The sequence below is a fragment of the Canis aureus genome, chromosome 19 (genome assembly GCF_053574225.1).
Source record: "Canis aureus isolate CA01 chromosome 19, VMU_Caureus_v.1.0, whole genome shotgun sequence".
Taxonomy (NCBI): Eukaryota; Metazoa; Chordata; class Mammalia; order Carnivora; family Canidae; genus Canis; species Canis aureus.
Genome location: NC_135629.1, coordinates 11,423,606 through 11,436,045, shown reverse-complemented (window position 1 = coordinate 11,436,045; position 12,440 = coordinate 11,423,606). Strand labels below are relative to the sequence as shown.

The 12,440-nt window shown below is 37.1% G+C and overlaps 1 protein-coding gene across 10 annotated transcripts in view; it reads left to right on the top strand.

Annotated features, from left to right (window-relative positions):
* GRM7 (glutamate metabotropic receptor 7) overlaps positions 1 to 12,440 on the top strand; it is an 836,468-nt gene that overhangs the window by 674,079 nt on the left and 149,949 nt on the right. For all 10 annotated transcript variants that reach the window (XR_013357466.1, XR_013357467.1, XR_013357464.1 and 7 more), the window contains exon 8: positions 6,959 to 7,894. Coding sequence is in view for 6 of the 10 variants with exons in the window: in XM_077857985.1 (XP_077714111.1) it covers positions 6,959 to 7,894 (936 nt within the window). In the remaining 4 variants the exon portion in view is untranslated. The remainder of the gene's footprint in view (positions 1 to 6,958; positions 7,895 to 12,440) is intronic.

The window sequence follows — 12,440 nt, the reverse complement described above, 5'->3', positions numbered from 1 at the left end:
CCATCTGCCTTTGGCCCAGGGCGTGATCTTGGAGTCCCGGGATCGAGTCCCACATCAGGCTCCCAGCATGGAGCCTGCTTTTCCCTCTGCCTGTGTCTCTGCCTCTCTCTCTCTCTCTCTCCATGTCTCTCATGAATAAATAAATAAAATCTTTAAAAAAAAAAACCACAAATACATTTAGTAATTAGAACAAGATGAAATTTATAACCTTTGATTGGTAAGCATCTTCTAGTGAATTGTGTTCCAGAGGGCGATTAGATAAGTGGTCATTTGTAGTTAACATATACATTTTAAGGAGATGGCTCCTCTTGTGATGATATTGTTTCAGAAAGTGACAGCTAGCTAATGTCAGCAGATGTGCATTGTTTGGTCCTCAGAAAACACAGGATATCTTTTGAAAGGCGTCAACTTTAAAAAAATCAGAGGGTTCCACATAAGGCTGGTGGGGGGGGTGGGGGAAGGAAGTGCTGAGACCAAGTATAGTCATCCCTTTTACTTAGTAGAGTTTCAAGAGTACTTACTTGTAGTAGAGTTTCATAAAGAATAATAAACCTAGATTGACCTTAGGAGCAAACTGTTCAGTTAATCTTGGAGGTTTTAATTATATACATTTAAAAACAAGCACCCACCCCACTGTTTGTATTTGAGGGAAATGCAGGCATTGAAACAGTGAATGCAGATCATTTAGGCAGAACTATTATGAAATCTGTTCTTGATGTATAATTTAACACATATTTATAAGTATGCATAGTTGTACCGTGTTCCTTTAAACTTGGTTGTTTTGGGAGCAGAAATGTCTTACTCTCACCCACGTCATTTGTTTACTTTATATGTTCTGCTGTCATAGGTATTTTAAGTTGTTTGGGCAATAGCATTATAAGACATAGTCTAGAGACTTTACTGGCTGTGCAAATATGTAATACATGTAATTTCACTACAACTTCATACTTTCCCATGAAATCATAATAGAGTATCACTGAACATTTCTGTCACTCATTCAGACTCATCAGAGATACTACGTCATCAGGTTGAGAATAGTAGTCCAGGTAAGCAATTCTCTGTGGTCAATAGCTTCTGTGAACAACACAAAGATTTTTTTCCAAACCTCAGCCCTTCAGAAAGTATAGTTCAATAGTCCCCCAATCTGTCTACATTTCACCTGAGGAGCTCTAAAACACACTGATGCCTATTTGAAAATTTTAGAGGATCCCCAAGTGATTCATATCTACAGGCAAGTCTGGCAACCACTGGCCTAAGTCAAAGTAAAGTCTAAAAACAGCATAAATGTATCTACATCCTGGACTTTACGGTGAGATGAAGCTCTGGGTCCTTCCATGGATGCCCAGGGTTGGCCATAGTAAAAAAAGCCATTCCTAACAATATTGGGGAGCCACTTTCTTCCTAGAGTACATTTAAAAAGTGATTCTTACAAAGTTTGAATAGATAGAATCTGAATTAGTAAGTGGATTTTTTTTAGAGATTTTATTTATATGACACACAGAGAGAGAGAGAGAGAGAGAGAGAGCGTAAGTACATAGAATGGGAGAAGGAGAGGGAAAAGCAGGCTTCCCGCTGAGCAGGGAGCCTGATCCAGAGCTGGATCTCAGGACTCTGGGATCACGACCTGAGCTGAAGGCAGACGCTTAACTGACTGTGTCATCCAGGCACCCCTGAATAAGTGTTTTTGCAGCACTGAGTGCTGCTACAGAATTCCTTGTGAAGCTCTTGGTAACCCCTCCACCTTGCCCACTCCACCTCCCTCCTACAACTGAAACCTGGCTCTTCTGTAGTATCAAAAACTCAACATTTCTGTGCATTTTTTCTAAAACCCCTTTTCCATAAATTAAGACAAATGTATTTTAATGAACAAATGGTGTTTTAATAAGAAAGCTCTTTTTAAAATTAGCTCATTCTATTAGGGTTTTAATAAGTTAAAAAATAATAACAATACTGTAGAGAATTATGCAACAAAAGCACCAGCCAGCTTGATCTGCAGAGTAAGCTTTGGAAGCATGCAAATGGATTTTCACTAAAGAAAATATCCCTGGAGTGACAAAATTTTCTTTTAGATAGAAAATGTCTGTGTGGGGAAAAGAACAGATCTCTTCTAGATAAAAATGATGCACCAAACCATGTTTATAAAAAATTTATCTCTGTTTGAGTTCTGCATTTGGCAGTAAGACAGCAACTAGTCTGGTTTTATTTTAAAATTCCAGTGATTATAAGGCCTGCACATTCCCTGTGGAGTAGCTAACTCTCTACTAGAGCCAGACCCCAATTTTTCTTTGCCAATCACATGTGCTAGAGAACTTTAGCTGACAGGTGCTTTTCCATTGTTTCTCTCTGAGCCAGAAGCAACGGAGTCACAGTTGATGTTTGGAGTCTAGGGCTTTACTTCTCTCTTTTAGGAGCATTCCCAGGAGACAAAATAAGTGCTTCCGATCACCCGTGTTTCAAAAGTCCCTTTTCTTTCTGGAGCTACCTACTTTCCCTGTTGGAATTTGAATTATTGGCTAATTGTCTAATAGTCTCAGAAGATCTTCACATACCAGATGCGGAATTAAGAAAAAGTGTATTTGTTAGAATGTTTCATTGCAAGTAGTAGACCGTCCAGGAAATATTGGTCACCCACTAAGGAAAGTTCATCATTTCATGTTCGAAATTCAGGAATACAGTGGTACATGTGATGGTTAATTTGCTGACATCATTATGCCACGGTTAAAGAATGGTTAATAATGACAATTTCGATGCTACAAACTGACTTATAGCACTTCATGAACTAGACAGTCTTCTCTCAGAGAACCACAGAATGGGGTGGAAGGCAGAGAGCTTTTTATAGGATGAAGAATTAAACAACAAGGAAAAGATAAACAGAAAATACCTGATTGGCAGGGGCCATATAATCAATCTTGTTTGAGGTGAGAAGGCTTAGAGTTGAGTTGGCATTTGGGGGACTGGCTGACTGAATACAGTCTGTGTCTGGCCAAGTGGAGCCTGTTTACAGGGACACCTATCCAAGTATGGTTTGCTACATGGCACCTTGGGAAGGAAAGGCTCCATCTTGGGCCTAGAAGTTATTTCAACATCATCAACGACACAAATTCTTTTTTATCTTTTTTCTATCCTCAGTATATTGGCTTTTTCCAATTTCTTGTCTCTTCATGGTTAAAGATTGGCTGCTGCAGCTCCATATATTACATTTGCACACATCAAAGTTCAAAGGCTAAATATAGTATATCTCTTTTTTGTGTCTCTTTTAAGAATGGAGAATATTTTGCTAGTACTCTACATCAGACTTACCTTTGCTTTCATTGGCTAGAACTATATATTATCTCTTTCCTAAACCATTGATCTACCTATCAACATAATCTATGTGCCACACACGGTGTTAATTGGCAGTACCATCGATACAGTTCTCTTGCTAACAGCTAGGATTTCAACATCTCTTCCCCATGAGCCAGCTACTGAGCAGATCCAGTATCTAGTACCCATAAACATTGGTGTCCGGGTAGGAAATTCATCCTTATCAGAGAATTTAGAACTGTATCTTCTAAAGAAGATTATAGTAAACATCCTAGCCCTTTTTTCTAATCTTTCTGCATCTTAACTTTGGCTTTCCACCTAACTGAAACATGGTTTTGTTGCAGCATTCAAAAGAAAATTGAAATTTACATTCCTACTAGCCTCTAGCAAAGAAAATTGACATTATACTTGAGTTTTCATAACCCTAAATGATTATTCTCCCTTCAATAAGTACCCATGGGTGTTTGTAGCTGACTATTTCTTATGAAACAAGTCACTGAGTTTGTGTGGATGGGTATAAGATAAATCAAATGTATCATTTAAAAAAAATTCTCACTAGAACTTTTAAAGTTTATTTATTTATTTTTTTAGAACTTTTAAAGTTTAGTTGGTATCTTTATTCAACAGTGTATTTTCAATAATGATTTTTGTTGAAAAACAAGTAAATTAGACATTTGTTCATTTGTTGCAAGATGCAACTTTGTTGCTGTAATATATACAATTAAACTGAGTTGAGATGTACTTTAAATGAAAATTGAAAACAAATTAAGTAATCAGTCAATGTAATGTTTGTGGTTACAGCTCTTATATATATTTGGATAAGTTAAGGAGGGGAGGGGAAAGCTATTCAGCATTGCTGGGTATTTTATTTTATTCCTAGGATAGAAAAATAGTGAGCTGACAACACTTAACATAGGCTATAAAATGTTAGATAATGATAATTTCTTTTTATATTTGTATGAGCCCACAACTATTCCCATAGATCAAGTTTAATCATATGGTATATTACTATCTACTAGTGTTGGAATCAGGCAGTTTCAAGTTTAGCTAATGAAATTTATTTATAGGTTTTTTTTTTTTTTTTGGTTAATCTTTCTTATTAACCATGAGTAGGACCTTTTAATTTGACATTTGGAAACATTTGTATTAATAATAGCATTTTTTTAGGTTCCAACTTCTTGCAATTTGACATTTGTAAAGCTAATGTATATCTTTTTCTCTCTTATTACAAATTATTTCCTTAATTTTATGACTTTGGGATGGCTGCCAGTGACTTACTGACTCAAAAATGATGATGTTGAGAAAGAGATGATTATGTTTTATATTTAGTAAGATTTATTAGTGCTGACTTAGGCTTTGTGTTCAGGCAAATGAGTTTACACGAGTCATCTGAAGATTCTTGGGTCTCTGCTTAGAGTTTAAATTCAACAATTAGAAGGTTATATTTTATGAAGCTTAATCTCTGAGCCATTTCCCCCAACAGTTTTACCTACATTTGATTTAGGCTTTGAATATAGTTTTCACTGAAGTTTTGATGGAAGTATCACACCCTGCTACACATTGCATCACGTTTTAATATAGTGCTAAACTTCCAAGAGCAATAAATTAATTTTCCTTTCCCTTTATCTCTTAAAATTATACATGTTTTTAAAAGCCTCAGATTTTCCAGTATTTTTCTAACCAGTTTTTGGTCCAACTGTATTAAAGAGGTATTGGGAATGTCACTTAAATGTGTTCATTGGAATTTATTATGTAAGTTAATTTGCTGACTTAAGTACACCTTTTACAACTTGTAGATGCTGCAATTATTTATTTAGTAAATATGTTTTTCAAGACTGTTGATTGCAAGTAATAGAAATGCCACTGAAAGTGTGTCAGCATAGCAGAATTTCCTGTCTTGCATAAGGGAGAGGTCTAGGGAATCATGCTTCAGGCATGCCTATATCAAGTAGCTCATGCAGTTTCCTCAGTAATCATTCTCTTCTCCTTCTCTTTTTCAGTAACCTTTTCCTCTGTGTTGACTTCTCTCTCTTACAAATCCCTTCCTTCTTATAGCCATGAGCACTGACATCCTTACATCCTACAAACTGCCAGGCAAAAAAAAAAAAAAAAGATGTTTATTTTATGTAATCTTAGTAAAAGTAAACTTAAATTTCTTTCCATTCCATAATTATTCCATCCCTGACCTATATTTTGTGCCTAGGAGTTTGGAATGTATCTGTTTATGATAAAGTATGGTCCCTAGAGAACCACCAGCAACATCACCTACAATTTTGTTAGAACTACATACTCTCAGATCCCGTCCCAACCCAAACAATCAAGAGATCCTACTGTCAGGCCCAGCATACGGGGTGATAAGGAATCTTCCTAGTGATCCTGATGAGTGCTCAAGCTTGAGTAATGGTGCAATACACAATAATTGGCCGTGACTGGGTCATGTAAACAAACCTCTCCTCCACCGCTCCCCAGGAACTTTCGCATCTTACAGCAAACACATAGGAAATAGATCTGAGGAGCTGATGTCAGGAAGGAGGAAGAGTAGATGCTGTGCTGGCAAATGAGAGATCTCTGCTACAGTGCAATTTCAGCCCAATAGTACCTTTTCTTTGTTTCTAGTGATATTATTTCTCAGAACACGGTTGACTATGAATTGCCAAACCAGTATTTTCATTAAGCAAATCCACATTCATCCTCCTCTAGGATATAGAATTTTATTTTTAAATTTCATCTCCAAATAGGTACATGGCCAATATTGAAATGTTCCAGGCCATATTATTTTCTTTTTTTATCAAATGCTTCCTAATCACTTAGAGTTGACTACCATTATAGCCTTCAATAATGAACCTTGTCATTTCTAAATGATAAATAATAGACTGAATTTGCTTCAAAAATTCTCTTTGACCATGGGAGTGATGCCTACAGAATTTTAGAGAAGATGGTCAGCATTGTAATATTATCCACAATAATTTTAAAACAATTTTTTTCAAAGCTAATAAGGGAGATGCATGAAACTTTTCACATTACTTAAGATTTTTATTTCTATTTATCTAATCATAAGACTCCTCTGGGCATTTGTTAAAGATCCAAAGGTCTTTTTACTAATTTTTATTTTAATTATTAATTTTTAAGTTATTTAAAACTTTATTTATTTATTTATTTATTTATTTATTTATTTATTTATTCATGAGAGACACACACAGAGAGAGAGAGAGAGGTAGAGACACAGGCAGAGGGAGAAGCAGGCTCCATGCAGGGAGCCCGACATGGGACTTGATCCCAGGTTTCCAGGATCATGCCCTGGGCTGAAGGCGGCACTAAACCACTGAGCCACCCGGGCTGCCCCTACTTTTTATTTTTCGTCATATTCTTATTTGGCAGGTCTAAGGTAGAAATGGGAATTTGTATTTTTAATAGTTGCCACGGGAATCCTTAGAACCAGGCAGGTTTGGCACATTCCATAGTGGTGAGAGGTAAGGATGCTAGGATGGAATGGTTGGGGTCAAATCTTAGTTACAGTTCATACTGACTGGGGGATGGAAGAGGTGGATAGTTCCTTAATTGTCAAGTCTTAAATGCCGCTATCACTGTTATTCTATTCTTTCCTTTTTCTCTGAACTAACCTGCCAGTTATACCTTCTCATTTCTCATGCTGCAGATAGAGGACATGCAGTGGGGTAAAGGAGTCCGGGAGATTCCCCCCTCAGTGTGTACGCTGCCTTGTAAGCCCGGGCAAAGAAAGAAGACACAGAAGGGAACTCCATGCTGCTGGACCTGTGAACCTTGCGACGGCTACCAGTACCAGTTTGATGAGATGACATGTCAACATTGCCCCTACGACCAGAGGCCCAATGAAAACCGAACTGGCTGCCAGGATATCCCCATCATCAAACTAGAGTGGCATTCCCCCTGGGCCGTCATCCCTGTCTTCCTAGCAATGTTGGGGATCATTGCCACCATATTTGTCATGGCCACTTTCATCCGCTACAATGACACGCCCATTGTCCGGGCATCTGGGCGGGAACTGAGCTACGTTCTGTTGACTGGCATCTTTCTTTGCTACATTATCACTTTCCTGATGATAGCCAAACCAGATGTGGCAGTGTGTTCTTTCCGGAGAGTTTTCTTGGGCTTGGGTATGTGCATCAGTTATGCAGCCCTCTTGACAAAAACCAATCGGATTTATCGCATATTTGAGCAAGGCAAGAAATCAGTGACAGCTCCCAGACTCATAAGCCCGACGTCACAGCTGGCAATCACTTCCAGTTTGATATCAGTTCAGCTTCTAGGTGTATTCATTTGGTTTGGTGTTGATCCACCCAACATCATCATAGACTATGATGAACATAAGACAATGAACCCTGAGCAGGCCAGGGGAGTTCTCAAATGTGACATTACAGATCTCCAAATCATTTGTTCCTTGGGATATAGCATTCTTCTCATGGTCACATGTACTGTGTATGCCATCAAGACTCGGGGTGTCCCAGAAAATTTTAATGAAGCCAAACCCATTGGATTCACTATGTACACGACATGTATAGTGTGGCTTGCCTTCATTCCCATTTTTTTTGGCACTGCTCAGTCAGCGGAAAAGGTAAGTGAAAATGCACACCACAACATGCATTTCAAAAATATGTTTGTTTTTGTAAATACTGAAACCAAATTGATTGTATATAGAGAGAAGGTTTATTTTCTGAATTATTAGACAACAATGCTACAGAAATCTAAAACCTGCAGGGAACTGTTCTATGTTCATTTCACTGGAAACCAACCAGAGGCAGCTTTTTCAAGTTAATTTATGATAGAATTATTCAATATAACAAGAGATTGGGATGCCTGGGTGGCCCAGCGTTTAGGCGGCTGCCTTCAGCTCAGGTCGTGATTCTGGGATTGAGTCTCGCATCAGGCTCCTGCGAGGAGCCTGCTTCTCCCTCTTCCTATGTCTCTGTCTCTCTCTATATATATCTCTCTCATGAATAAATAAATAAATCTTTAAAAAATATAGAGAAAGATATTATCCAGTAAAAAATTGTGTAGTCTATCCAAATTAAACTTTCCTGTACATTCATTACCCACCCTCCCTTCTTACACATATGTTTCCTTGGGATAGGAAGAAAAGGCCATAGTCCTTCATTAGGATGAGGATGGTCTCTTACCTTTCTTAGTGACAGTCTTGGCTATCACTATGGATTGGATCTACATGTGAGTGACACAACATATTAGAGTTTCCCGTTTGCATATTTTATTTATTTATTTATTTATTTATTTATTTATTTATTTATTTATTTATTTATTTATTTTTAATGGATAAATATAGGAGGGTTTTGGTTATCATTCCACCCTAGGCTTTCTAAAGCTAGATGTACCTTAATCACATCAAGTGATTCAGAGTGATACCAGAGATTCAACTTTCTAGCAGTGGGAGGGACAGTATGCAGTAGAGCAAGTGTCATCAAGCTATGGAAATTCAAGATTAGTGGGCCTTAACATGTTGTCCTAGATATGGTTAGTATAGATGCTCCCCTCATAGTTATGCATTTTTACAAATCTGTAAATTAGGCAGCCCTAATGTGTTGCTTTGTGTGCCACTTAGGTGACACTAAAACACTGATAAAACATGAAATTTATATACATCTGACTTTTATATTCACTTGGATATGGTTTGTGTATATGCAAATTAGGCAGTTCTAATATATTGATCTTAATAAGCTGTGTTGTCCTTCATCCGGTGAAGTCAGCTTGGACAGGGTGGTACAGCTAAAGCCAGAACTGAGACCTAGAGCCCTAACTGGCATGCTGTATGGGAGAGAGTGGTGTTATGGCTTGATTAGAAGTTAGAACACAGGGAGTCTAACCTGATTCCATGTTACTTTGAACAAGTCTCTAAAACATTCAAGGGCTTAGTGCCGTAAATGAGGAAAACAAAGATTGAGGTAGGAATCTCTACAAATTCATAAGTCTGTGCCTCTAAGAATTAGTCAAATCTGAATTTTTCATTGTTACTTTTATTCTCATATAATCATATAAATAATTAATGACATTTGACTGGTGTTTTGAGAAGATGCCTTTCACCTAAATTGTTTGATTCAGAAGCTATTAGTTTAGACTGTGTGGGTTTGGGGGCTTTTTTGTTTCTTTCTTTTTTCTTTTCTTAAATGAGTATCTCATAAGACCATGGAGAATTCTGAAACCAAGGACAGTGAGTGGTTCCAGATATGGTTTTAGTAATAAAATGTCTTAGAGGAAGTTCTAAAATACATGCTCAACAAGCATAGTATGTTTCCAACAGTATGTTTCAAATTCATAATGCATGTTTACTGTCTGTGAAACCAACTTGAATTGCATTTTATTGCTTCTATCTATCCCTGGGCCAGGGGAATAGTAAAATATGAGTTAGGGTAGTGAAATGCAATAGAGAGAAAAAGAAAAAGAATTTCCCAAATGTATGCTGGTAAGTTGATAACCATTGAACTTTTTATGGGAAATGATGTGTATCATCAAGCCTATGAAGATAATAATTATTTTTTTATTAAAACACAATTCCCCTTGTAACTGGTTAAAAACATTAAATCCTTTTCTTGTAAATTTATTCTTGGGGAATGTAGTATTATAGAACAGCCTGCAATTGTTTTATAGATGGGCCTTGTTGTAATGGTGTTTGATAATACAAGTGTCTTCCATTTCATTTGTCATTTCCAGCCATTTCTAGTCATGATTATGAATCTTTTCAGTAAGGTCAATAGTAAAATTGATTCACTGAAAAACCTGAAAATGAGGGGCACCTGGATAGCTTAGTGGTTGAGCACCTGCCTTTGATTCAGGTTGTGATCCCAGGATTGAGTCCTGCATCGGGCTCACTGCAGGGAGCCTGCTTCTCCCTCTGCCTATGTCTCTGCCTCTCTCTGCATGTCTATCATGAATAAATAAATAAAATCTTAAAAAAAAAAAAACCCTGAAAATGGTACAGGGTTTCAAGAATTGAATTCACTGATTCCAGTTGTTCTAGAAGACTTTGAGCTGATAGAACTGAACTACAGGAAAAATTAAGCTGTTTTCAAGCAGTGTGGTTTGTATCATAGAGTTTAGAAGACATGTATTTTTTCTTTGTATACTCTCAATGAGTTGTGATGTTTTACATGCTTGATTGGCACAATTAAAGGTACTAAATTGCCAAACGGGAATAGTGAATTTTATATGGAAATTCACATACCTTAAAGATAGGCATATGGTTAGAGAAGCATGAGTGATAAATTAAAAATAGCTTTTGTACATGAAGCCATGGAATTTAAATTGTGGAAGGAGGCAGATTGCCAAATGCAACAGAAATCACAGAAAAAGGCATCACTGCCAAGCTAGCAATATTCAGAATCACAGCCTTCCACTTTTGTTTAGATCAAACAATTTAAGTATTTTAAGTGGAAGAATTCCATTGTAACAGGAAAAAAAAAAAAAGATCTGGCAGTGAGTTCAGTAATAACTATTTACTGTCTTAGGAAATTGAATTCATTCTGATTATGTTAGGGATATCTTCATGAAATTTCTTATCACTTGAGTTCGTTAGCACAGAATAAAGGGTGAGAAATGTTTATTTTCTTGTGAAACATCAGCCCTCATATATTTTTGCTTTTGTGAAGAAAGATGCAGGAAATTACGGTTATCTTGTTTTATCATTGCTAATCCTGTGATTATTGGAATGAGAATCATGCACCATGGTCAAGGATGGAAGAAGTAAACTTGAGCTGTAAGAGAACAATCCCTGGTTTTAGGAATTCTATTTAGATGGCTGAAATGATTCAAGGAAACACTGCAAATAGTAGAGTAGTATCACAGTAGGAGTTAGCTTGTCTAGTGAAGTGTGTTAATGTCTCATTGCTATATATTGGCAATAGCTATTAGAGGACTAGATTGTTTTCCACAAAAACAAAGGCTTGGCCTGTGGCTTATCTATCTTTTTTGCATGCAACCAGGAAAAGAGCATGCATCAGGTAGGGAGGTTATAATCTACCCTGCCAAAATCTGAGAAACACTGTAGATCCTTTGCTTATCCAGATCTTTTTAGCCAGTTGTTGTCAGGAGAACTTTCTAGGTAAGCCAGTATATAATTTTGTTGTTGTTGTTTTTATGCATTGATGAGGAGACAAGCTTTACACCACTTGGCTCTCTGCAAAGGCAAAGTAGACTTTGATATATAAAGTAGGGTCAGAGGGTCTCATAGGTCTTCCTCTCTGTGTATATGTGTGTATTTTGGTAGGAGGTTGGTGACAAGAAGAGAAAGAAAAGAATTGAAGCATTTTCTTTGGAAAAAATGCTGGAAAAAGAGTAGTGGCTTAGAGAAAGGCATATGTCTTCTATAATGCTACCCATAGGCCATTCCTCTGCACATATCCAAAGAGAACAGCATGAATTACAATACTTAAATAATAGGATTATTTGGTTTTCATTGAAGAATTACTCCACTATATGACAGAAGTAGAGCTACTACTAGCAATCTCTGAACCATGGTCCTTAACTCTTCTCAAAATTATGTACATGATAATCCCAATTGGAACTTCTTTTTTAAAATATTGCATATCTGTCCCTCCCAGCTGGTTCAATAGGACACTAGAATGGGCATAGAACTTTAGACATTGTAATGAGCATGCTGGAAATATGTCAGTGCAAACCAAGCATACTTCTTAAAACTACCTGAGCATTTTTTTTCCTAATCCACAGAACACGTTGTACAAATATTTCCTGATCTATAATTTTAGAGCCTTTAGGAGTAAAATAATTCTCATCTCAAGCAAATAGGAGTTCCACAGATTGAGAAACCAGGCAATCAGAAACACATTATTCACAATCAAAGACAAAGTCTAGATTCAGAAGGTCTGAATGAAGTTTCAACTCCAAAGTTATGAACAGAGACCTCATGGCAGGACCAAAGCATTGACCCTGCAGCCAGAGGTAACAAGAGGACAGACAGAAAGGAAGGTTTCCCGGGAGTATTTCTAGAAGGGTTTGGACTATAAGTCAACATTTTGATCTTCCACATGTAGCAGATAGCTCTCCAATATCTGAACACAAAGCAAACTAATCTAGGCCTGATATTAGGGATCAGAAATATTTGGCAGGTGGGTAAACATTTCCTAATCCATGCCCTA